Source organism: Labrus bergylta, chromosome 2 (genome assembly GCF_963930695.1).
Source record: "Labrus bergylta chromosome 2, fLabBer1.1, whole genome shotgun sequence".
Lineage (NCBI taxonomy): Eukaryota > Metazoa > Chordata > Actinopteri > Labriformes > Labridae > Labrus > Labrus bergylta.
Genome location: NC_089196.1, coordinates 4,987,820 through 5,015,304, shown reverse-complemented (window position 1 = coordinate 5,015,304; position 27,485 = coordinate 4,987,820). Strand labels below are relative to the sequence as shown.

Below are 27,485 nucleotides of genomic sequence, written 5' to 3'. Positions count from 1 at the left end.
ACTTGTACAACCATAGAGATATATATTTGTTTAATTTATGTATATACTTTTCTTGGTATATTTTGATGTTTTTATAATTATTTTACAATTTCTATTTCATTTCATCGTTCATGTATGTGACAAAATTACATTTTTATTTGTTGAACAGCTCTCACGTATTGTTGGTTGTTTGACATCATGTGTAAATTGTGCATTTTTAAATTAAGTTAATTCAAGAAAATAGATACATTACCAGGAAAAACATTAAACTTTGAATAAACGCAGTATTTTATATATATATATATATATAGATCGACATGATTTTAGGTTTATTATAAATAAATGAGGGACAAGGAGACATTTGTACTTGCAGGCGTTTTAAAATCATAAACAGCAAAAAGAATCATGTAGTAATTGTACAGGGGTCAAAAGTGCGTTCATAATTTCCTCTCGTTTCTCACAGAGACAGAATTCAACAGATTCCTGGCAACTTCACCGGCCTGCTACCGCTCATTAGTGACACACTGAACATGACGAGCTCTGTATTCAAAGACAGACTCCCATATCCTGACACACAAATCATGTATTCAGCTGATGAAACTGCACATGGCAGAAAGACAACGATCACACCCTTGATGCAGGTTTCCTTTATGTGACTGATTATGCTATGCAGACTGCATATATGCTTCACATTGTGTGCATATTTCTGGAATACATACAATTTCAGAAATTAAAACATAAAGCAACAAAAACTGACCAACTGCTTCAGAAATTCAACAATGCAGTTTGACAGCAGGCATGCAGATTCCCTGGGCTGCCCCCCCCATGTCAAAATGAACTTTATTAAATATGTTAGGACTTTCATCACACTGAGGGGGAAAAAGGACCAACTAGGGACAAGCTGAGGCGGAAACATGTAAGGGTTATGCACTATGACGATGATCATAAATACTGCAAACTGGTCACATCAAACCATTTACATCCACTGATTTATAAAGTTCTCAAAGCATACAGTATGTACATACTTCTATGTATAAATAGACATGTGGAATGTACTTTCATTTACATATAAGCAAAGGCAGGTAAAGGTACAGAGATGTCCTCCAGTCACTTACAGAGGATTCACTTCTTTCTTCACATTGTTATTGTTGTACTCCAAGTGGACAAACACAGCATGGATCATTCTCATGGGGGGTAAAGGAACCAAAACAACAGAGAAATTGAAACAGTTGTAAATTATTATTATTATTTTTTTAAACCATGAGCGGAGCCCCCCCAGAGGTAGCCCTTCCTCTGCATATATATGATAAGGTCTACTGGTCGAGTGTTTTGGGATACAGATGGTTAGAGGGGGTGAGGGCTGCTGGGAGAGGCTTGATTCATATCCATTATAACAGTCAAATGGCCAAGCAGGAAGGATTTCATTTCTTTTTTTTTTACGTGCTGTTGAACCAAAGCCAGATCAATTTTAAGAATCCAAGTTGTCATACTCTTTCTGCATTTACAACAACAGTACAGTGTCACCATTACATAAAGCATCCACCAGAGAGAGCACCAATGAGTGTTATTACATGATCTGTCCAGCAGGTGTCTTGGTCCCAGTTTCTTATTAACCACATTTGAGAGACCCTTTAGCAAAACGCTCAGTGTAAGGGTGAATTTAAAATAAAGAAAAATGAAACATATCACTGGTGTTGACCTCAAAGCTCAGAGCTCAGATCATGATATAAGGTGAGGAAACATGATGAAACTGTAACTTATCAATAGAAAAGAATGAGTCACTTGACTGGTTGATAATTATGTGTTTTTAACAGTGTTTAAGTTCACATAATCACTGTGGGATGGGGGGTTAGAGGTGAACAGAAAGGCCAACTTGGATTCCTTAAACTGTAAGAAACGCTTAATTGTTACACTGATTTCTTTACCAACAAAGTGATGTGGTCATGAATTTCTCTCTGGATTAAGGAAGTGACAGATGACACTTTTATGACAAATTCAGAAAAACAAAGGTTTTAAATCTGCAATAAATTGAGACAAATTCAGAGCCTTGGACACAAATGTGTGGTACTTATGTCTACTTAGCACACCTTCATTAAGATGCTCTCGGTGGTTTATAATTAAAGGTTACCAAAACTAACCGCTTTCAAAGCCTATGTCCCATGATGACTGTCAGACCAGGTCATAAGGAAAACAAACGTGAGTTAATTGTTGGTAGAAATGAGGCAATTCCTCAAAGGTCACATATTATTCTCCTTTACAACTAGTTTCAATACGTCTCAGAGCTCCTCAAAACATGCCTGTGAAGTCTCTTGTTCTAAATCCACTCTGATCCTGTATTTGATCATGTCTATAAACCCCTCTATTTCAGCCCTGCTCAGAACAGGCTGTTTCTGTGTCTGTACCTTTAAATATGTAAATGAGCTGTGTCTGACCACGCCCCCTCTCTGGAAGGGCTTGGGCGGCTCAGTCTCTCTTGCACCATGCCCTATTGTTTACGGTGAGAAGGCAGACTCAGAAGGCAGAACAAACACCTAGCTGTGGGAGTGTCACCCACCTGGGGGAGGGGTTACTGCCCTTTGTGATGTCATGAAGGCAAAATCTCCAAACGGCCTGTTTGAGCACACATTTTCTGAAAAGTGGAGCAGGAAGAAGATGGAGAGGATGGACTTTTCTAATCATTGGGGGGTTTGCAGACAGACCAGGGGCACATATTAGTGCTAGAGAAACATGGTGAAGTGAATTGTGCACAATATGTGACCTTTAAATTAAAAATAAAGTGACTGTTTTTTTTTTCTAAACATTTTGTTGGTTCATTACTTGAACTACAAACTATCTGAATCTGTGTCTTAGGTCTGGGAGGAAAAGTGATACTTGAGTATCGATGATGTGCGTGTCTGTTGACCTTCTTTTGTGTTTTAAAAGTCCATCTACCTTCACTATTAAAGAGAAAACATCTTCAATTTTAAAACCCACAACTGATTATGAATAGGCCTTTATGCCTACTTCCCACTGTGAGCAGTTCTTCTCTGTCCCAGGACAGCAGAAAACAACAGTCCCTCCCACACACGGAGTCCGAGTCAACAGTGGAGGCCTGTTTAAAGTTTAAAGCTAGACTCCGGCTCAGTGAAGGGATTCACAGAAGAAGGACTCCAGGACTCCTGTCTTTAGGTCCTGTCTCTCCATCACCTGAGCTCTTTGTGCTGCTCATCAGCTCCAGTGAGTGGAAGAGCCTGAGACTGAAGGCCGGATGGCACCCTTTGGAGAAGGTTTGGATCCAAACCAGGACATCTAGAGCAGTAAACATACCAGTAGTAAAGTTAGTTGACAGTAAAAACTAGCTCTAAAGGTAGCTTACTATCTGATCAGACATTAAGGAAACATGCTATGTTGAAGTGCTGGCTTCTCTGACAACAATGCAGCAGCCAGTATGTCCTCCTTCTAACTTTAGATTCTGCTCCTGAATGCTCTGGATTTGTTTGGACCAGAGAAGGTAGGCGGTTTTAAGGAACCCCCACACGGCCGTTTTGGACGGCCCTCAGTTTGCCAGATATGAGAGCAGTTATCAGGTCAAACCAACAGGTGTTGCAGTGATGGAAGCAGCAAGAGAAGTGGTTCAGATAGAAGTGATTGTACCCGACCTAAAAAGCCTCTGCATGTTTCTAATAAGCTCCACGAGCAGAAACGTGCTCAAACTAGGATCAATGTTGGAGATGCTTTTGAAAAATGGAGAGAGGTTAGAACACAGAAAGGTTTACAGACCCATGCAGAGCTGGATAAACACTGAAGCTTCAGAGTCCACCACATGGTGACCTGTGTGAGCATGGACTCTAGAGAGGAGAGGGCCAGGGGAGACAGCTCTCTACAATGTCTTGAATCTAGACTGCAGTACTCATTTTAAACACTACACTTATACAGTATATATTAACTTGGAGGTTTTACGAAAAATGTTTGAAGCTGAAGACAGAATCATCATGAGATAGACGGTGTATGCCTCTGGGAACGGATTTCAGTTCCTCCATAATTCCAGTGAGGCCAGAGGGTAGCGTTAATTGACCTCCAGGCAAGACCTTCTTTTTCATGCAGCACTCATACCCGTTCATCTGCTGAGCCTCAGTGCAACAATACACTACAAGTTACACAGCGGCTTCACTCAGCAACATCATGATGCAGATTTGTAAAAAGTAGAAGTCAAGCTTTGTCAGGTCTGTCATCAAGAGAATGAAGGTTGAATTGATACTTTCTGATGCATTTCTGATAATTGGGCAATCTAATCACTGACGCTCTTTGTGACACAGGGTCCCGCAGATTTGTGGCTCAAAGTAAAATGATTGATCTGTAATGAATTGTTAGCTGTGCTTTAATGCAGATGTCTGTTTGTAAAGATAAATAAATTACTGCAAGGATGAAGACGATGGGAGCCGGTATGTTAAAGCACAGATAATAATCTGCCTGTTTTTTGCTACCCACACACACTTTGTTTCCTGCACTCACAGAAGCCTGCTGATATGTAATCAATGAATACAGGTCAGACTCTAAATATGCTACAAAGAGAAACAAACACACTTCTTCATGTCTATGTAGAATCTGTAGAAAGAGATGAATGAAACACAAACCTTGTACTCAAGAGTTTGTTTCAGCATGTCCTCTTCCTCCCGAGTGAAGTTCAGCAGCACAGACACAGCTCGTATCAGCTGGAACGCCTGACAGTGACAGAGACACACTCACATTCAGACTGGTTTTGTGACAAAGCTAAGCTCAGTCATTTAGTGAATACATACAAGACCAAACAACGGAGCTGCACACAAAGATTATATCGACGTCTTTTAGCCCGGTGAGGAGCTGGACCGGACTTACCTCAGCCTCCCTGGATGACATAAACTTGAGGACCACGTGTTTGAGATACTCAAAGTTGATTTCCCGTGAGTCGTTGAGGTCCGATGTGTTGGTCACTGTGGTGTTGGAGGTCGGGGGGCTCGGCGACGATGCTGGCGGCGGGTCCGAAAAAACCCTCTCTTGTTTTTCCGCTCTGCTTTCTGGCAACTTCTCCTTTCCTTCAGCTTCTGGTTCAGGTTTCAGCTTCTGCGGAGCACAACGATAACGACCCCAGTTCAGCGTAGGACAATCACATTCAATATTCCTGCAGTGGTTTGTATAATTCCTCTCTTATTATTGTAATGAGAGGAGTTGATTAGGCAGTGATTGTCATACTTGCAAATCTCTTATCTTGAACATAAGGAACAGGATAGATGAGCAGCATATTTATGTTGTTTTTTAATCAAGTTTAAAAAGATGAGTGGATGCCTTTTCTGGCTTAAAAAGAAAACCCTTCATGAGAGTCACAGCGTCTCACCAGTTCCTTTTGAAGGGTCCTCTTCAGTTCTGCAAGTCTCTGTTGCAGCTGCTTGATGGTCTGCAAAACAACAGCAATGTGCATTTGTCACGCGTGATGTTTGGTGTCTCTGCATAATGTGTCTGTTTGTGTGGCTTTTAGGGAAACTTCAACATCCGCTCCAAACATCACTGACCCTGTTCTTGTCGCTCAGCTGCTGCTCCAGCTCTCTGTTGACTTTCTGAAGGTGATCCAGATCGTCCACCGTCACAGTGCCGTTCTGATCCTCCTCACACACTTCAGGAGTGTTTAGCTGCTCCGTGAGCGTTTCCACCTCCACCTCCAGGTATGAGATCTGGAGAACAAACATCCAACATCAGGCTGACTCTTGGACAAGATTTAGAGTGAAAAAGTTTCAATATTTGAGAAAATCAGAGTATGAACAATGTTTAAGAAGACCGATGATGGCACACACACAAAAACTAAAGGCATAAACAAATAACTACAACTGATTTTAAAATTCAGAAATATAAAGCATATAATGATCTTTTAAAGATACAATATGTAGATTTGGCAGACAGGGGGCTCTCAATCAATACAAAAACAATGGCGTCGAGGCTAGGCTGGGGAATCATGGGAGTTCTCTCTGCTTCTCATAACGTCTCCAATAAAGTATGAGTAAGTAAAAAGCACTGTTATTAAATTATTATTAAACTTCCGTCACCAAATAAAGAAAAACGGTCTTTCCTGGGTGACGTTCTTTATCATATTCTGTTATAAAGAAATGGACATAAGAAATGAGCGTGTCTTCAGACTGAAACTTTGAGCCAGTACAGTCGTGTGCAGTCGAGTACATTCTTTCTAATGACCAGCAGGGGGCGTCTCCACTGGTTGCAGAAACATGAATGACATGTCATCTTTTGAAGAAGATGAGGCAACTTCTCAGGTCTTTTTTTTTTTTTTTTTAATGGTCTCGACTACAGTATAATAGATAAAACAGGATATAGATTAGAGCACAGCTGCTGTATGACTGACTAGTACAACAATAAACCTGCACAAGGCCTCGTTCAGCAGTCTGTTGTATTCAAATATAGTCCTGGATCTTATGAATAAATAACAAGATGGGACAACCAAAGTGCAAAACTTGATGCTTCAAAACAGCTGTGAACTTGAGCGTCCACTTCTTATATATACAGTCTCTCAAAGTGGTTTGGTGTGTGCAGTAAACTAAAGACTCTTTTCTACGACTCCATGGTGGAGTCGGTCCTCACTTTTGGCTTCATTACCTTCATCTGGTTTGGTAATCTCTCAATGGAGACTAGAATAGGCTGCAACATATCATTTAAGTTTCAAGAAAGATCATTGGGATCAAATGACCTGATCTGTCTTTCATCTTTAGTGAAAGAGCTGCAGCTAAAGGCTCAAACATCCTTCAGGCAGGAGATAAAGATCAGAGACCAGACGGCCAATAATATTGGCCAATATTAGCATATCAAATGAAAATCGGTATTGGCTAATTCAGCTTTTCATTTGAGTTTCATTGTATTACACTAGCAGTTCTCTTTCTGGCTGTCATCAGCAGAGTGCGCTATTTGGATTACAAAGAGCATTGTCACCTGCACAGTGCCAAGCGGTGATATGTCATATCAAAATCGGTATCAGCCCCAAAAATACCATATCGGTCAGGCCCCAATACAGATCATCAAAAGCCAAGTCCAGCAGGTTAAAAAATATGCGTTTGCGTTCACACATATTTCCTCCTGGAGATATCAGGAGTTTTTCAGGAGTCTTGTGCAAGTGTAGAAAAGCTAATAGTGTGTCGGTGCTGCTGCTTACCCTCGCCTGGTAGCCATCGAGCTGCTGTGTCTGGCTGTGCAGCTCCTCCCTCAGGCCGACCAGCTGGGAGTCTTTGTCCAGCTCCATATGCTCCATCTGAGCCCGCTGCCGCTCCACCTCCTCCTGCAGCTGGACCAGAGACTCCTGCCGATGCTGCACCTCTGTGACACACATAACACAAAAACGTTAAAGATTGATTCCACCCAAAAACAGTACAGTATGAGGTAGACAAAAAAAAAAAAGGAGAATGGTCAATGTTAGGCAAATACTGACAAATTCTTTTACATTTCCTTCACGTCAATGTCTAAACGTCATTACATCATTTTGGTCTCTGCGTGAGACCAGAGAAAAGTTACAGATCTTAAAACCAAGACAAAATGATGTTTGGAGGAATCCTTTCTGTAATGTTGAGAACAGAGCGTGATTACATCGATGCCTTTACAGCTGTTTCATTTTGCTGCCAATTGAAGTTAACTCCTACACCCAAATATACAGACCCAGGTTTAAAAACACCAGAATGCTCCTTTAAACGGCATCAAATTACTTCTGACAGAAGTGAACCACACTTTATGGACTACATGTGGTTTGCAATTAAATGATTTAGTCTTGAAGCGGCACTTAAACACACGAACACTTCAGACCCCGAAAGAAACACTTTATGTACCATCCTGAAGTTTTTTGATGCTTTTCTCTCTCTCAGTGAGCTTCTCATTGACAGAGGACAGGTCCTGCTGCGACGTCTGAAGAGATGAGGTCATCTCGGCAACCTGACGACAAGCAAAGGTACAGACTTTTTAATCACACGGTTCATGCTGTGATACTCACACACTACGAGCTCTGACTTATTTGATTTATAATCTAAAAGGGATCAATGACAGGAACCTTCCTTTCCTAAGCTACTCCAGAGGAACACTTCCACATCATCTTAAATCATTGCTGGTATGATGTTCAGTACACAGACCTGTGTTTGTAGCTCCTCCTTCTGTCTTCTGGAGTCCTCTAGAGCTTTGGCTATTTCTGTGCTCACTGTCTGTCGGCTGATCAACTCCGTCTGGAGGAACACACAACAACACAGAGACAATAGAATTAGGAGAATTAGGACAAATACAGGCTACTGGCCGTCGTGGTTTGTTCTTAGTCTTAGTACTATGGCAGTCTGTAAAGCTTATAGTCATCTAGCCAGGACATACAGTACAAGTTAAAGTCTCCAAGAAACAGACCTTTAAGAGCATCTAACTGACGTGTTGTGACATCCAATACTTTGTCTTTATACTTTGTACCGTGCAGGATATACTTGTTGTTTTGTACAGTGTTAACAGCATTTATTATGTAGTTTAAGTACTTAGTGCTGTCAGGTGTGTTTCTTTACTCTCCTCTGTTACGTTTCATAGAGTGTCTTGTGTCACGTTTATTTGAGACTACAAATTATTATGTGATGCTCATTTTATGTCTTGTTCTGCTGTAAAGCACTTTGAGCTGCAATACTTGTATGAAAGGTGCTACACAAATAAAGTTTATTATTATTATATTATTACAGATGGAAATCAGCAACTCGCTAAATCTGGTGCAACCTTCTTTTCTGTTTGTCTTTATATGATCAGTGTCATTGCACACTGTCTCCTGACAGATAAAATACATGAAAAGAAAATTAAATATAACATAATAAGATTAACTTAAACTGAGATGTGAAAAAAAACAATCACAAAGCAGCCGCCTGCAGGAGGTCCCAATATATGGGATAAAAGAAAAAGAACATCAGCAGCAAGTTCTCAGTTTTAAAAGTCAATTAAATGTTAACGTGTGTAAATGTACCCTGCACTGCTCCAGCTCTTCTGACTGCGTCCTCAGATTTGAGTTTGCCTCGTCCATCTGTTTGTTCAGATCAGCCTGACACACAAGAGCAGGGAGAGCAAAGAGTTAGTGAACACAGGGCACATTGTCCTTCACCGTCCTATTACACCACATCTCTTAAGAATAACAGAAAGACTTCTGCACAGTGTTAAAGATTACTGATATAAATCACTGAAAACATCACAACATACCAGCCTGTCCTGCAGCATCTGTCTCTCTGTGTGTAGAGAGGTGATGCTTTCCTCCAGCCGGCTGCTCTTTTCCTGATTCTGCTGCTCTAACAAACACACCTGCTGATCGAGGAAGGCTTTCTCTGCAACCCACTCTCCTTCCTGATCAAATCACACACACAAACACACAAACACACAAACACACAAACACACAAACACACAAAGAAACACACACAAACACGTGGTTTAACAAAAGCAGACACACATCCATTATGTCTAGAAGCTAACTACAATCTAGGCAGTTTAACACAAACACATTTATTTTAATTGCTTGATGCAAGATAATTAGGTTTAAGACATATACAGCTTACTTTATCAAAGGAAGAACGTGTGAATATTTGATCCAAAACAAACTGCCGTTTGGAGACACCTCCTCTATTCTGAAGCCTCCGCTCTCCTCCATAGACACACCTCCAACCCCTCTCCACTCGCGTTCGCACAAAGGAGTTATCAATTAGAACGCACCATGATTACTGGTAAGCACCATTTAGGCAACCAGCAGACCTGGAGTTCTATCCAAAAGCTCGCCCAAAACAGACAGGAGTGGAGATCCTTTGTTGCTGCCCTACATGCCATTAGGCATAAAGGGCAGTAAGTACCATTTAGGCAAGCGGTGGGCACAATTGTCCTTTGCTCGAGCTGCAATTGCCTGTGGTCTGCATTGTTGTGTTAGCAGGCTAATGTTAGCACACATTAGTTAGCGAACAGCTTCATATTGCACATAAATTGACACAGAATGATCAAGATCTAAACACACTAACGTTACATCCAAATAAGCAGTGATTATGTTCTTCTTCTTTTCTCTAGTTCTTGACTAAAACAGCTTTATACACCAGGCCGTCCCGTCCATGTAAACATGATGTAAACACAGTGCTGACAACAGTACAGCTGGTGAGACTCACTCGCACTTCTCACTCATTGTAGACAATCATGACTCAGAGAGACATTTACACAGGATATACTTGAATATCTGCTGTATTTATGTGTAAGATGTTGCACATTCTTCCAAAATATGTTTACTCTAGACAGAAGTTATATTTCCGACAGAAACAGAAACTATCTTCAAAAGTGTTTGAAGATCCTTTGACCAGCTGACTTTGCTGTTAACAGGATTCAGTTGTCATTCGAGGTATTTCTGAACAGGAGGGTCAGGGAAATGAAGTCGCGCACAGAAGTCCAAAAACAAGTCTGGACATGCTCTTAGTTAATGACCTACCAGCTATAGACTATGGTTATGTAGAATAAGGTACTTATAAGCACTTAATAAATGACTAATAAGCAGCCAGTGTGTTACTTATTAGCATTCTGATTAGCAACTAGATAATGGTGAATATTGTAATGTTAATTTTAAAGTGTCACCATGAATTATTTCTGGGTTTTGATGTATGTTCACCTACACTGGACTGAATTGTACACACTGTTGTATAAATGAGACCGCTGGTACTCACAATCTTATCCACCTGCTGCTGTTTCTCTGTAATCTGCTGCTCTGCGCTCTTCAGTCTCTCTCCACACTCCGACACTTGCTGCTCCAGATCAGCTATCTGCACCAGAAAAGAATAAGATGATGGACTGTAAGTACACCTTCACTCTGTAGACATCAACATACGCAGGTCATATATTGTTAGGTTGATGATAATAGGATCTTTTACTTGATGAAAACAAAGAGTAGAGTGGGGAAGTTTACTTTGTTTATAGTAAAACATCAACTTCATTGAACATGTCAAATAAAGACATTTAGATAAAACATTTGAAAATATGAATCACATGACTTTAAAGAAAGAGGAGCAGAGACTCTATACAAGAAGTGGACGTTAAGACGATGACATCACCCAACAAACTATCACCGTTCTCTTTCAGGGAAGACTTCAAACCAGCATCTGAAGCTTCAAACTCATTAGCATAATGTATGTAAGATAAAACTGGTGGTGGTGAATCTGCTGGTAGAATGTTTTCCTGCTTACCTGAGTGTCTGTTCGCTCTCTGTAGGCTCTGGAGGAGTCGTCTTTGTGTCGGAGAAGAGTCTGCAGCTCAGTGATGCTGCAGCTCATTCTTGAAACCTAAAACAAACAAGAGGAGACAAAGCTGGAGGAGCATTCGGCAACACTCATTTTAAACATTTCTGTCCACCAGAGCATTTCTCTCTGAGGCCAGTTTAGTTTTCTTAGGGCGCTTTCCCACCTATAGTTTTTTTTGCTTTGGTCTTAATCATGGACCAATTCGGTACGCCGTTGCATAACAACATTTAGTTTGGTCTGTGTTCACACAGGGACTTTTACAAGCAAAACAAAATGTGTGATGTGCGAGGGAAATGCTCTAATTGGTCACTTTCCCGGAAATCCAGGAAGTAAACAAAGACTAGTTGACTCCTGCCTGGCTGTGGTTGCTCAAAAGACACTTTACATTTTTTTTAAAATGACTGATGTTCGCTCTACTCATCGGTTTTAATATGAAGCGCAACTGCAGCTTGAAAATAATATGTTCACGTGCTGGAGTTATTGAATGCGCTTATAATGACATTTAAAGGAGAAGGAGCACGTTAATCCTCCTGAACTATGACCTGCTCATCTAACAAAATTGTTTCTGAAGATCCGTCACATGTGCCTGTGGTCTTAAACACATGTTCAGCAATAATGAATAGAGAAGGCCCACACTACAGTAGCTGGTTCAATTTTAAAAAAGGGCAATGCTTCCTGCAGTTAGGTCGGATTGAGCTCAGTTCATGTTCTTCCTACAAACAAACCACACCAGAGTCCAAAAAACAGAGGACAGAGATCTACTTTTTCAAGCAATCTTGGTACAGTTGCTTCTGTATCAAAGCATCTCAGCTCAGAAACCGCTGCTCTAAAAAGATCCTTAAAGCGTTCTCCACTGTTTTCAGGAGAGCTCCTGATGTTTTCATCTGGAGGAAATGCTCCGATGGTCACAAAGCCTAGGAGGCTTTTGTCTTTTCCTTTTCCTAGTATGAAGGTGAGTATGAAATGAGTGGAATTAAAATGACCAATGACCCAACATGAAATGACAACAGTAATATTGAAAATAAAGGAGCTCTCTCCTCATTCTCCTAAAACTGCATCATAATCAACTATTTATTATTCGGTGACCTCAGCAAAAATAAGTGAATCATCAGCAATGATCAGTCCACTTACACTACAGAAGCGATCAAATCTATCATTAGGGGTCTGCAGATTTGGTGAAATATCACAGTAGGTAAGAGCAGGTAGTGTAGCAGAGACGATGGGTTTCAGTTTACCTGAGTCTCCAGGGAGGATACGGTATCGGCGTGATTTGTCCGGACTGCAAGCAGCTCTGCTCTGGTCTCTTCCAGGCTTTGCTCCACGCTGGACTTCTACAAAAAGGAACATTTGCACTGATTAATAAAACGTTAGACCCCTCAATAACTTTCCTGAAAATTGTCTTTAATTAATACATGTAAACAGATGTTTAACACTATTTGTTAAAGCTTCAAGGTTTTTTTTTCCAAACTAATGCTCGAAACTGATCAAAAATAAAAAGGATTGAAAGCTTTTAATGACATGATTGACAGTTTGACACCTCGAAACATGCCAATATGAATATTTTGCCTGAAGTTAGTAAACCACTTCTCCTCTTAAGAGACAACAGAAACCTCTCAGAAACCAAAACAGCTGAAGTAGGTTATCATCTTAGCCCAGACAAAGATCACTTCCCCAACGTAACCAAAACTAAAAGTCAAAGTTATTTGAAAATCTGCAGGATGTCTAGGGTATCCGGTAGGTTTTAATCTTCAGGTTAAGACAAAAAAAAGGTCAATAAAAGTCATTTTAGGTTGTGGTGTTGCTAGGTTTCGTCAAAAGTATCGAGAAAACCTCATGTGAGCAATCGAGAACACACATCAAATATTTAACGTCTTCTCACCATTACCCAAAATGAATTCAAGATCAGCTCAGGTATTGTTTTCAGTTATCATGATCCAACTCGGTGGAAGTCTTTACCACATGAACTCAGGTCGGCTACCACTGTGTCTTCTTTTTAAAGCACACTTTAAACATGTCTTTGCACACGCTTTAGCCTGAATCATAAAAGATATCATAGATAAGATATAAAAGATATGGAGTATATCTTTGCACTTTATCAGGGACATTTGATTTCTCTTTAAATATGTTCTCCTACTCTTTTTTATAGTGTTGCTGTTTCATTTTATGCATTTTTTATCATGTATTTTTATTGTTTCATGTTTTAATCCTTTATGTCCTCTTCTTTTACTTCTAAGCACATCGAGTCTATGCTGGTCATATGAAATAAACTTGACATCAGGCACAGACCAGAATGTGTTACACTGGATGTAAAGCTGCACACAACCTGAGAAAGAAACTGATTTTAAAGGCTCCAATAGACAACTGTTTGAACTTACATAACTAAAACATCTTTTAGTCTAATGCTTAAATACTTTCTGATGAAATTGAAGATATTCTGAACATTGCCCTCCTGTGACTGTTGCCCACCTCCTGCAGAAGCTCCTGTAGATGTTCATCCTGACTCAGGTTCCCCTGCAGCCGCCTCTCCAGAGACGTCACTTTCTTCTGAAGGTCCGCTAACAAGCGCTCTTTGTCCTCCTCCATGACAGCAGCCTGATGACGGCAAGAGAAGACATGACACAGCTTTACAGCAATGTTACATATATCTATCTATCCATCCATCCATCATCCATCCATCCATCCATCCATCTGTAGGGCTGCTTGTATTTTGTGACTGCTGCAGAAACATTGTAAAACTCCCAGAATTTCCCTTCTTCGAATACATTCTCATTCTTCATGATTTGATGCAAAAAGAGTTCTGACATGATGTTGATTACTTTATATATTATTTCAAATATTACCTTTTGTTGTTGTAACTTCAGGGCGTCGTGTTCAGTCTGTAAATCGTGGAGGGACCTCTCTAAAGTCGACACCATACTCTGAGACTGAAAAACAAAGGTTTTGTAAACTCCCTTAATCGCAGACCTTTAATAATGATTTTTGAAAGAATAGTGATGAAGAATAGACACACTGAGTAGTTTGTATAACTTTTGTTGAGCTCTGACCTTCTGGAAGTCTTCAGAGACCTGTTGGATTACTGACTGTAACTCCTGGCATCGTCCCTCCAGCTCACTGACCTTCTTGTCTGCCTCCTCTCGGAGCAGCAGCAGCTCCTCTCTACAAAAATCCAGTGACATACACAAACATGTTTTGACACAAAGTTTGAATCTTAATCCATTATAGGGGTTTTACACTTGCAGAAAACTACTGAAAAACTCCTGATATTTCCAAGAGGAGCTGTATGAGTGAATGCAAACAGCTGACGGTCGGCTGTTCGCGTTCACATATACAGCCCCCCCGAATAATCTCCTGAGTTTTTCAGGAGATTTCCATATGTGTAAAAAGGGTTTATGTGAACAGTCAGGTCAGGAGAATATCCAGAGCAAAGGGGCATATGTGAAAACGGCTTTAGACACTCAAAATGATTTAGTCCCACAAACCTTTGCTTTCTCTGCAGACTATTAAAAAAGAGCATGATATTAAATGTGGCCTTCTGTTGCATGACTTCTTACCGTTCTATTTCAAACTCAGAGTTCAGTCTGCTGCTCTCCTCATGCTGCTGCTCCAGAGATCTGAGTTTCCCGCGAGCCTCAGACAGCCCTCGCCTTGCTGACTGAACCTCGGCCTCCTTCTGTTGGAGCTCCTGCTCCCGCTGGCTCAGCTGCTCCTCCTTCTTTAGCAGCTGACGAACGGGAAAAGAAAATACATTAAAGTTTTAGAAAATGGTGTTCACTAAAGTGCTGCTATGGACCGAGGTGAACTAAAATCACATCTCAATAAAGCAACTGCTCTGAAAAATGATTCAGTGTTTAAAGGAGATCTATTATGCTGATCCATATTTACATACAAATAATGCTATAATGTTGGATGTCCATACTAAACCACGGCAAAGTTTTTTTAAACCCAAGATACACAGTTGTTGGTGTAATCCCCGGACGTGGTTTCCTGCTGCTCTAAACGAGACGTTACAAGAACTTAATGAGACTTAGCCAGAACCTGACATCAGGCTCTGCTGAAGGTGTAGAACATGCCCACCTCAGCAGCTCTTTCAAGGACACGCCCAACCGGACGCTCACTCAAATATCCCTTCGACTTCAAACAGAGCTGAACAATCAGAGGAAAGTGGGCACATGAGGAGGGGGGCCTTAAAGAGACAGCAGCTGAAATGAACCGTTTCAGGCTGAGGCTGAAAAGAAGGATTTTATTGAGGCCAGTATCGGATCAATGAGGAGGTTTTTGATCTCGCAACACTACTCTAAAGGTGTCCCAGACTGATGGATAATAGATCTCCTTTAAAGCAAATCTCCTATACTGCACTGAGGTTCAGTTGGAAAATGCAAAAAAGGAAGTTTGAAAACTACATTTCTGTGTGGAGTTAATGCAGTAAATCCAACATGTACGCACCATGTGTTTAACTTTAGCGAGCTCCTGCTGCTGAAAACCCTCCAGTTCATCCAAGTCATCTCTTTTCTGGAAGAGTGCTAAGCTTTGCTCCATCGTCTCTTCTAGTCGGGCTGACAGAGCAGCCTTCTCCTACACAAACACAACAGTGTCATTAAACCAGTGCACACATGCACAGGATGTGTGCACGTTTCAAGAAGCTGTATTTAAAAATGCAATCTTAAAGAGCTCTGCTTTTTCTCTTTGGTGGCACCTGAGCAAAAAGTATGTATCTTCGACTCTAACAGAGATCCAAACAGTGTCCACTCTGATAGTGTGCCATTTGAACTTGTTTTTTATTGCCTGTTGTCATCAATCTTTTTTTACACTTGTTTGGCCAAATCCTTAGTCTACTCGAAACTCAAAAAACACTCCACCATCCATCTTCTGTCTCTGTGTCACCAACTACTGCTATGTCTCAAAAAGGTTCATAATAACAAAGAATACTGCAAACGGAGGCGGTAGTACTCGGAACTAGAGGGCAGTTCAAGTCTCGTTGTGGACCATATCTGGAAATTGGTCTGGTAGCTGGAGACGTGCCAGTTCCCTTCCTGAGTACTTCCAAGGTGCCCTTGAGCAAGGCTCCGAACCCCCCCCACAAGCTCAAATCAGAAGTGCTTGTTGTGGGCCCCCTTACTCTGACATCTCTCCTTTAGTTCAGGTCCATAGGATCCCGTTTGTGCATGTGTGTGTATTTCAGCCTGTGTGTGTGTAGCATGTTCAACAACAGAGTGTAAAATTAAATTTCCCTTTGCGGGATTAATAAAGGATATCTTCTTCAAATGTAAAGGTAGGAACAATTACCATTGAGTTTACTCCATTGGTTAAAGTGAGTGACTTGGGGGGAGGTGAATTCAGTGTAGTAGGTAACAGGTGAATCTAATTTCTAGAGCTATCATCCCATAACATATCATGGAAAAGTTCTGCAATCATGTGGCACCACACAAACACAAAACTTGTAGAAATGAAATCTAAGCGTGGCTCAAAGCAGAGATTACTGCCGATTACTTTCACGCTAACATCACATGTCTACAATGAAATCATGTGGTTTCCTGACTTTTCTTATACTCCACAAACACACAGCACCAGAGCTTGATTGAAACAAGACACAGACAGATGTCAGCGGAAATCATATGTTGCTACATATCTGTCCAGATGGACTCTATTATTTCCACCTCACTATAATTTGTGAAGCTGGACTGTTAATGAAAGTGTTGGGGAAAGAAATGCAGAAATTGTTATAACTGCTTCAACAGAATTTTGCCTGGCGCTCACAGTGGTGACATTTGTTTTAAAGGCGACATATTGTGCAAAATGCACTTTACCATGTTTTTCTTACACTAATATATGTCCCTGGTCTGTCTACAAACCCCCCAATGATGAGTAAAGTCCATCCTCTCCATCTTTTACCTGCTCTACTTTTCAGAAAATGTGTGCTCAAACTGGCCGTTTGGAGATTTTCCCTTTGTGACACTATAAAGGGCAGTAGCCCCTCCCCCAGGTGGGTGACACTCCCACAGCTAGGTATTTGTTCTGCCCTCTGAGTCAGCCTTCTCACCGGAAACAATAGGACATGGAGCGAGAAAGCCCGAGCCACCCAAGCCCTTCCAGAGAGGGGGCGTGGTCAGACACAGCTCATTTACATATTCAAAGGTACAGACACAGAAACAGCCCATTCTGGGCTGTTTTGTGCTTTTATTGTAGAGATAGGACAGTGGATAGAATTGGAAATCAGAGAGAGGGAGTGGGGAATGACATGCGGGAAAGGAGCCACGGGTCAGATTTGAACCCGCGCTGCCCGCTTGAAGGGCTATAGCCTCCGTACATGGGGCGTGCGCACTAACCACTGCGCCACCAGCACCCCATCAGAGTGGATTTTTAACAAGAAACTTAACAGACATATTTTGGGGACCTCTGAGGCTTATTTAAACTGGTTGAAAATAAGAAAAAAATATGTGACCTTAAAAGAATAACAACGTTATCTTGAAGCAACTTCAAAATTGCGATTTTCTAAAAATGTTTTCTCTGACCTTTTCTGCTCCACCTTTGCTTGCCAAGCCTTGATTATTCATTCCATTTGTAATTTTATTTAACTGTACTCCTCTGTCTGTCTTTCATTTGATTATTCTCTATCTGTAATTTGATATGACATGGACTGATATAGGGTAAGTACATCTTATCTTATTTTACCACTCCAGCTGTCTACAGAATAGATGTCCTGTTGATATTAAGTGGGCGGAGTCCAGCGGGTTAACTTTTTCCCCAAGATGGTTTTATTCTAGTTGTTTAGTCCACACTCAACATCCCCAGCAGACAGAGCAAATTAAACTCAAGAGGCACACCTAACATGTGGATGGACAAGTATTCAATGTCACCAGAGACTGATATAAAGACTAACCTGTTCGACAGCAGCAACTTTTTCCATCCACTCCTGTAGATGAAGGACAGACATGAATCAGAACACAGTCTATAAAGGTGAACACATGATGTAGGATAAAAGACACAGCGTCTTTTACCTGATCCTTCTTCTCCAGTGCTACAGCCATCCCCTCTGTTAATTTGGCCCTGCTAGCTTGGTGGGACTCATTCTGGTCTTGTAGTTTCTTGATGGACACTGGGCAGTGAAAGTGAGAGGGGGAAGGAAAAAAAGGGGGAAAGATGGAAACCATACAGAGAGGTTTCAATGCATCCAATAAGAACAGAACTATTAACAAGCAGAGAGCGTTGAGCCGTTAGTAGCTGTGAAACGTTAAGAGTCTGAATTAGGAGTGTGATCATCCCAAAAGGTAGAGCGAGGCAAAGACAAGCGATGCACGGCGATTGGCAACAACTACAGGTTGTGAAAGCTCGATCATTGCTGCAGGATCATAGTGAATAAAAGAAAAAAATCCACCCTGAAGTCTTTCAACTACTTTTTTCTACCCTGTCCATAAAAGGCCGTGATTTTAAAGTGCATGACAGAATCAACAACATAGTGAGGATTTCACCTAACCCTTAAAGTCTGCTCCCAGGCGCCTTCGGGAAAGCTCATGGTGCCGATACAATCAAAAGACCTGTGCCGCAAAAAATCTGTAGATATTTGGAGAATATAGTCGTCCCCTGATTGTAGCACTAGAGACGTATTTACTGCCTCAATTCATGGAATTCCAGGATATGAGTTAACTCATAACTTCAGATGGATGTAGCTGTTCCACTCTCCTGCTGTAATATCGCTCTGTTCTTACAATGAGCACCAGCTGCATTTCAGAGGGATGAACCTTCAAGCAGTTTATCAGACTGAGAGATCTACAGCTGATGTGTTTTCATATAAATGGAATCTCACTGCTGCTTATTTGTACTACTCGTAAAATGTACCATGTATTTATTGTTCATATCAAATGCATAGAATATATGCACCTGCTATAACACTATCACTTGATGTTCAGAACCTACAAAGTACATCCATCCTTCTCTTGTCTCCTTTAAAGTGCTTTGTACATCGTTTATAACTATCAGATTCTGTTCACATTCCCACAGTGGATTTTATACTTGTTCAAATCACACACAGGGTGTAGAGACAGCCTCGTCCTAAAGACAATGGGATTCATATTGCGACATATCTTGTGCGTCACCTTAAAGATCAAGCCAAGCAAATAATATATCGATTATTGGCCTGACAAAACCATCACGAGCCAGATAAACCAGTTTCTCCCCTGTCAGCCAACAGTCCAGACTGCATCACAGCTGTAAGCCGTGCTGCTGTTCAAATAAAGGGTGTGGCACTAAACCTAGTGTGCAACGCTACAACAGCTAGTGGATTTACGACATTTCATACACAGGTATGAGTTTCAAATGCACACCCCTCTCAGCTAAAAGGTTGTTGTGCTGGGCAAATCGAGGGAGAATGAGCACACCAACAACACAACAGAAAACATAGACACAACTGTACAACAAATAAGCCGGGGGTTGAAACAAACTGAGTGAAATATCTGAGGGTGGATTTTTAGATTAAAGTAAAAAGCATAGAGCTCCCCAAAGCTAAGCTCTAAAGCCCATCATATTAGCAACTAGGGTAAGAGATTATCTCGATAGAAGGAAGCAATGGCACGCCGGATGATGCTACTAGAGCTGACAGACAGATGAGAGGAAGAAGAAGCTAATTGGGAGGAGAGTAAAGGTACGTACAATCCTGATGCTTTTCTAATGCAATTTCAAGCTTGTCCTTGGTCTTCTGCATAATTCGTAGCTGGTCAGCGTAGTCTAGTGTCGGGAAGTAGGGCGATAGGACGGGGGGTATCAACAGTACATACACACACAAAAACACACACACACACACACACACACACACACACAGAGAAAAACAAACAGGAAGGAGGGACAGACAGACAGGTGATGGTAAAGGGAGGCAGGGGAGAAAGTGAACAAAGAAGAGGGAGAAAGCAAAAGGGAAAACATGATTGAGAAATAATGGAAGGTAAAACTAGTCAATGGTTTTTCTTTGCTCAGAAAACCATACTGGTTCGAAGGCTGCAGGAAGACCAGCCACCTGAAACCTGATCAAGGGCTGCAAAGTCACGTACGCCACCTGAAGGTTTGATACTGAGTAGAGAAAAAGAGAGAAAGCTATTAATATTTTAAGAATATTAATATATATTCAGAAGTTGTCCCTCTGATTATACATCTAGACAGCATATGGCAATGTTCTCTTTTTGTATCCTGAAAAATGTATTTCTGTTTTAATCACCCTTAAAAAATAACTCTTAAAAAGGTTTACATCCTTGGTGCTGCACTTTGCAACATACACGTACATCCTCACTCCTCTTCTGCTACACCGTCTCGTCCAAGTATGGTCGAGTCTTGCTCCAACAAACATATTTAAAAGCATTGTTAAAAAGGAAGTTTACAGACTAATTGGTCATTAGGGCTGGGTATTTCCCACAACCCCACGATATCATACATATTGTGATATATACATTGACTTTGGATAATCACCATGTCCTACTCAGGATTTACTACAACAGCTGTTCTTTCTTGTTGAGGCATATTAAGGATCCTACGATTTAAAACACTTCAATCGGTCCTCAGAGATCCTAGAAATAGATTCAAATATTTGAATCCCAGAGCTTTGCAAGGAGCACATGACCATGTATTGTTTTTTTTGAGCACAGCCCTTTGGGTCATCATGGCTGCGTTCACCTTTTCTATACATTGTTTGGATCAAAGAGAAATCAAAGTTCCTGCTTTTAAAAGGAAACAGAGACTTAGTTAGAGCTTCAGATTTTAAACTTACAAGAGGGAAAAGAAAAGTAAATTAGGATGTTTGAGGAAGTGATACATTTATTTAAGAGTTAAAACATTTGATGATATTATTATATGATATTTTTAGCTCCTCACAGCAGACTTGACTTTCTCTACATCATCATCTGGATCTCTTGGCAAAACCCGGTATCATGTTTAAACTTTAAACTGAATTGGTGAGTGAGCACTTAACGCAGAAATGTAACAATGACACGGACTGATGAGATGTGAACTGCTTTACACTTCAATCGGGTTTTCACACTTTCAGGAAACTCCTGTATGAGTGAACGCAAACAGCCACATTTTTCGCTCTGACTTCACCTAGTGTTTCTCCTGCCAGACCCTGTGGATTTTTTCCACAATAAGTCCGATTGAGCTGATGTGAGGACGCTGCAGGATATTATCTGGAGAATTCACCTCGAGCCAATGGGAGGGGGGAGTGACTGCTGAATAGAGTGTATACAAGCGACCGCTACGATCTCTGTGTTGATAAATAACATTTGTGATTAAGGATTCAGTATATGATTGATGTGATTGTTTGGAGTGTATGATTGTGATGGTATCTGATAAACAAGCTGCCATGGCCCATCAGACATACACCTGTGTACACCCATAGACCTGTGTTTAAATGTCTCTGGTCGTGTGATCCTATCTCTTGGCTTCACCTTAGTCTGACATGTCATACCTGTTAGTTTGGCCTCGAGCTTCCGTATCTGATCGTTCCTCCTGATCAGCTGGGCCGGCAGGTCGTCCCTGGAGCTGCTGCCATCCGATGCCTGATGACACAAACACAGTAATAATAAACACATTCAGTATTGACACAATTCAAAGTGGAAATCTCCTCCAAATGCTGCTCTTTTGCAGTCAAAAATGGAAGTTGTTTGTTTTTTTATACTGCAGGAAACATGACTGTAGTGTCTACTTTTCTAATTTGATAAGGAGTCAAACACTTTTCATATATTCTTGAAAAGCAAGACGAAAGATAAGTACATTCCTGATGTTTTAAATCTCAGTAAGAATATCTGTAATTACACATCATAGCTGTTGTGCTATGAAAGTATATAAACTATAAAGTCAGGATGGAAAAGCGGTCTAAGATGCTGCATTCAGGTCACGGTCTCCCCTGGAGGTGTGGGTTCAAATCCCACTTCTGACTTTCGGGGATGGCAGTAGCTCAGTCTGTAGGGACCTGAGTTGGGAACCAGAGGCTTGCAAATTCAATTCCTGAATTGGGTTAGGGATTAGGGATTTGGACCAAATCTGGAAATTGGTCTAGTAGCTGGAGAGGTGCCAATTCACTAGGCACCGAACCCCCCACCAGCTCAAATCAAAAGTACTCGCTGTGGACAGCCCCCTCACTCTGTCAACTCTCCATTAATGTGTGTTCATAGGATTCTGTTTGTGCATTTGTGTGTAGCATGTCTCAACAACTGTAAAATTAAATTTCCCCTCATGTGATTAATAAAGTATATCTTCTATCTTCTTATCTAATCAGAGGCTGGAGTATTTACAAACATATAACATGGAGGCAAAAAGTACAGCTTATACCAATCTGGTGCTGGGAAAACAAAGTGCTCATGGTAGCAGAATCACAATGTTACATATCAGCTGGCAGTATTGCTGTTCAGCAACTTCACTAAATAATTTAGCCAAGTGCAACTGAGACATCAGGACAGCCTCGGGAGCTTGGCTGCCCTGTGAAGGATTCCAGGACTACCCGGCTAGCTTCACTGAACTGAGCTTTACCACAGATATTGATTTGCTTTAACAGCTAGGACAAAACATTTCTGTTGGAAACAATACGGCAAAGATCGACATAAAAATACTAAAAATATCGCTGTATGCTGTGCAGAACTCATTATAAAAATGAGCAGCAACAACCAAGGGGTGAACAGAATGACACACTAAGTTTGCAAGAGAATTAGTAGAGTGTTATGTTTCACTAGGGAATCTAAAGACTGTAACACAGTATCCTTTCTATATGCAGTCTATACAACACAGAGGCCAAACCCACCTACAGCACCATCCCCACTTTGTAGTGTACGAGCCCTGTTCGCTAAAGCTGCCTGACTGATGATTATTTCATGACCCAGCCAAAGGTTTCACTCATAGCCATCTCTATCTTAACAGCTATTTACACTGAAACAAAACAGATTGAAATGCAATCCAAGCATGCACATCATTAAATTAAAACCAGAATGACCTGTTTAGAAAATACTGATGAGTTCATGGAGAGTATTAATACAAATCCCTGACTCTCTTTATGCACCATTCATATTAAAATATAATTTGTAAACAATCTCTTAAACACTGTAATCAATTCTAAATATCATCAAGCAGCGATTTTTACTTCTGTACTCTTTCAGCGAGTGGAGACGTGTGACACTGCTGACGTCTATTCATTTGGTAGAGATGCTGCCCACTGGGATGTGCCACAGAGGGGATTACAAATGAAGCTGAGGCAAAGCCATCAGCATCAACAGGAGCTGCCAAAGAGTTTCTCCGAGTATGTGATCACCATAGTGTGGACTTACACAGCATTTACAAACATTAAGAGGTTTACTGTTAAATTAAACTGAGCACGTTCTCTCCATCCCCTCTCAGAAGAACTTCTGAGCACATTTACAAAGTTTGTATAGACGCAAACTTGAAACACATCGGCATAGAAGGGGGTTATTTTCAGTCCAGTTCATGAACTATTTTAGATTAGCCTCCCTATCTTTAATTAATGAGCATCATTAAAACTCTATTTTGGTCAGGCTGTTGTGAAACTGTTCCCCGAGTTGAGAACAAGCTTTTTTCTTTTTATATCGATTACTTATCAAAGCTGCTCTTGTGGGGTGGGGTCATGGGGGGGTGACTTTTTTTTTAAACTCCTCTGTTTTGATTTTATGAACGCCGTTATTCACAATAAGGCGGGTAGCTGACGTGATGTATGATTGATGGTGATGATATGAACACTCATTGTTGAGTAGTGTTGACTCAGAGAGATATTTACAGAAGGTATACTGGATTTCTGCTGGACTTCATTCTGTGTAAAGACTGGAGATGATTTTGAAGGAGTACTCACAAAGTCATCCCCTGAGTCTGCTCCCACTGAGGTTATGGACTCCTTGCTGATAGTGCGTGGTATACGAACACCGCTCCTGGGTGCTGTGGCCGCCTCCTCGGCGATCTTCTTCTTCAACTTGGCAAACATGTCTTTCCTTTTAGCGTCTCTTTATGAGTGCAATTTGCAGTTTCTGGAGAGAAAGTGACTTCATCCGATGCATTGAGTTTAACGCTCCATGCTTTCAGGACGTGTCAGAACAGACCCATGTCCTTATGCGGTAACCGTCAAAACACGTTTGTGCTGGTAGTTCCATCATGTGATATCTAGAAGAAAAAGAGAGTTAAAGAGTTAAATTGCAAAGCTGACACAAGCAGTCACATTTTTTTTAGAATAAGCCCAACAAAAGATAATCAATAACTGCATCTATCATTTAACACACAGGATGTTTGGACACATCAGTGGCAGATAAGTACACATTATTTATGGTGGTTTATTCTGTAGGGGCAACAATTCTACGATTCATTTGGCAGACGCTTTAAAAGAAAAGTGACGGACATCAGAGAGTAAGTACAACACAAGCAAGGATCTAGAGAGGAGGAAACAACGTCAGGAAGTGCAAACAGCTTTAACTCAGATCGGACACACAGGTGCTGACAGGCTGTGTGGAGCACTTTTTTATATTACAGTTAATATATCGTCATCAACAACAACATGGACAGCTGTTCTTGTGATTTCTAATCAGCATCGAAAACCATCCCAAACATCCTTGCTGTGTTCATCAAAATCCTCATAACCAATATCATTAAGTGCGTAGGTGTTCATAAAAGAGCTGAGTCTTTATCTTTTTCTTAAAGGTGCGGAGGGTCTAGACCCCTTCTAGCACATAACCTCACACATATTCAGGAATACCTTACTGACGGATAAAGGAAGTTGCATTGTAAAAAAGAGATGAACTGAAACATTTCAGAGGATTCAGTCTTGTGGTCATGGTTGATCAGCTCTTTCTGTTTCACTTTGTTTTATTGTATATTAGTTTGTATCCTGTACTGTTCTGTCTTCTATTGTTGTGCTTGTTCGGTTCTGTTTTGATGTTTCGATTGTTGATTTTTATGTATTTTAAAGGCTCATCTTGGGACGGGAAAACTATCTTAAAGTATAAATGCTGTAGTGCGTAGCTTCAGTTTACTTGCTCCATACTGGTCCCTATACAAATAAACTTTAAATCAATAAAACAGTCAACCTGGTAGGTAACTAAAAGACTAAATGTTTCCCAAATGACTCCAACATTTAGATGATAAACTGTGCTGCTCAAAGCTGATGAAAACTAGAGATGGGACCGATCTGATCTCATATCGGTATCAGGTCTGATATAGACGTAACTTACGGATCAGATATCAGACTGACAGCGCAGATCTACAAGAAAGATCTTCTCTCGTTGAAGACAAGTGTCCACAAATCATCAACATCAAGAAGTTCAGACGAGATGGAACAACAAATTCTTACACTTCAGTTTATAAGATTTACTTTGAAAAACCTGAGAGTTGTCGCTGCTTCCTGTTTGTATGTGAAGACAGCACAATACAACACAATACAACACAATGCAATGCAATGCAAGGTTTACTGCAGCTTTGTGAAGCCTTACAGCTTATACCAACAACAACAATAATAATAACAATAGTCGTGAAAAAAATACAAAATATCGGAAGATGTATCGGATCGGTGCATCACTAATGAAAACTTCTAAAAGCTTGTTGGACTTTAACTCATCCAGACCTCTAAATGACTGACATCCCGGTATGCTTCTCTTAGAGCTGTGTAAGTCTAAAACATAAGTAGTTTAATACACCATTCATAACATTAGATTTAAAGGCAGAGCAGCAGTGTGTCCCTCTGAAGCTAAGGAGTGAATAAGTTAGTTTACAAACTGCTACAAGGTTACAGTCTGTTGTGTCTTCAATGTTAAGAAATGTACAATCACACTGTCACATTATGTTTTGACCTCTTCTAGTCAAAACAATGAGCCGGGTGATGCTAGCTGTCGTTAGCTCCTTCACTAAAGTCGTCTGTTTCCCTTACCGTCTTAACTTCGATTAAATATCGGACGTGGCATTTTCAGGTGTTCAACATCAGGACGTTCACCTTTCCTCTGAGCACAGAGCAGCAGCTGTTGTTGTTGTTGTTGTTGTTGTTATTGTGGTAGCAGTCGATATTATTTCGCTGAGTACTGTCTTCTCGTCTGACAAGCTAGCTCCTGCTAGTTGGTGAGCTACACGTAATCACCCCAACACAGATGACTGATGACGTCACGGCAGCGTGCCTGCTCATTGGCTAGAAGAACTGAGAGGGGATGACCGGTGTGTTAGTGCGAGCCGACAACATGCGCCACCTACAGGCGAGAAGAGCAATAGCAGCAGCTGACCTGCAGACTTTTAACATCATGTATTTTTATGTATTATTCAATATGTAGATTTAACAGTCGACATATATCAAATATATGAAATCTTAAAGTACAGCATAGATGTGTTTTTTGATGTAAAAATGACTTGAGTGTCTGCAATGTTCATCTGAACTACATCAGAATCAGAACTGGTTTTTATTGCCAAGTGTATTTACACATCCAAGGAAAGTGACTTTTTGGTGCAAAAACAATTAGCAAAGGCTAAAAAAAAAATAGTAAGAAGCTATAAACAGCAGTGCTCCTGCTGACAGGGAACTTTAAAAGAATAAAATAATATAGAAAAAAGCAATAGTCTAAAATATATTTAATAGAATATAGAAATATAAAAACACAAAATAGATTTAAAACAGTTCAAATGACACCTGTACAAATTAGAGTAAACCTACAGCAGCACAGCAGCATTTATGCTGCAAGGTACATCAGTGTCTGGAAAGAAGGACTGCAGTTCTTCAATGAGTCTGTGCATATCATCTGAAAAGAGAAACATTTAAGTGTAAAACAAAAGAGCTGCGCAGCTAAAAAATGAAAACTGCTTTAGTCCTCAGAGTCACAGTGCTTTCCGCTTTCCACATGCCATAACAGTGAGGTGTTAAACAGTATGTACAAAAAGGTGCAGAGATAGAGCTTTGCAGTTGTGCAGTTACATGTCATTTAAGATCTTTTTGATGGCAGTGCAGTTCAATTAAACTTATTCAAGTGGTTACATCTCTATTTGGCTATTATTACAGGATGTGAAGTAAACTAACTAATGAAACTACAGTTGGGGGCAATAGAAGAAACTTTTTTTTTTCTGTCCATCGAGTCAGGAAACACAAATTCCAGATTTGTTAAAGACAAGAAATACAACCTCCACTGAAATGTACTTTTGACGAGTGAAGGACAGACATGTTTAGTTTTGGACAGGTTTAGACCTCTGGGGAACTCAGGAAGGGTTGAATGTCAGCTGTCCTGAGAAAATGTATAATGTTTTATGGTG

General features: G+C 40.6%; 1 protein-coding gene across 3 annotated transcripts; it reads right to left on the bottom strand.

Annotated features, from left to right (window-relative positions):
• Window positions 1-610: 610 nt before the first annotated feature.
• On the bottom strand, window positions 611-26,318 carry golga1 (golgin A1). Of its 3 annotated transcripts, XM_020645462.3 has the most exons (24): window positions 26,128-26,318; window positions 24,070-24,374; window positions 21,685-21,775; window positions 19,887-19,961; window positions 18,239-18,336; window positions 18,121-18,153; window positions 15,687-15,815; window positions 14,795-14,964; window positions 14,288-14,399; window positions 14,084-14,167; window positions 13,710-13,835; window positions 12,479-12,574; window positions 11,190-11,285; window positions 10,674-10,769; window positions 9,187-9,327; window positions 8,957-9,031; window positions 8,106-8,195; window positions 7,809-7,911; window positions 7,145-7,305; window positions 5,505-5,663; window positions 5,330-5,389; window positions 4,834-5,058; window positions 4,593-4,679; window positions 611-3,267 (listed from the first exon to the last, which is right to left on the bottom strand). In XM_020645462.3, the coding sequence occupies exons 2-24, from the start codon at window positions 24,196-24,198 to the stop codon at window positions 3,187-3,189; spliced, it is 2,517 nt and encodes an 838-aa protein (XP_020501118.1). In that variant the 5' UTR covers window positions 24,199-24,374; window positions 26,128-26,318; the 3' UTR covers window positions 611-3,186. The 3 variants fall into 3 exon arrangements, with proteins under 3 accessions (XP_020501118.1, XP_020501120.1, XP_020501119.1); XM_020645464.3 differs by lacking the exon at window positions 15,687-15,815; XM_020645463.3 differs by lacking the exon at window positions 19,887-19,961.
• Window positions 26,319-27,485: the final 1,167 nt, after the last annotated feature.

Bases quoted from the DNA above. Each gene is read 5' to 3' on its own strand.
- golga1 (XM_020645462.3), bottom strand. From the start codon at position 24,198: ATGTTTGCCAAGTTGAAGAAGAAGATCGCCGAGGAGGCGGCCACAGCA. The intron at 18,154-18,238 runs GTAAAAGACGCT...CTTCATCTACAG, and splicing joins CACTGGAGAAGAAGGATCAG to GAGTGGATGGAAAAAGTTGC. The intron at 7,306-7,808 runs GTACATAAAGTG...TGTGTGTCACAG, and splicing joins CATCAAAAAACTTCAGGATG to AGGTGCAGCATCGGCAGGAG.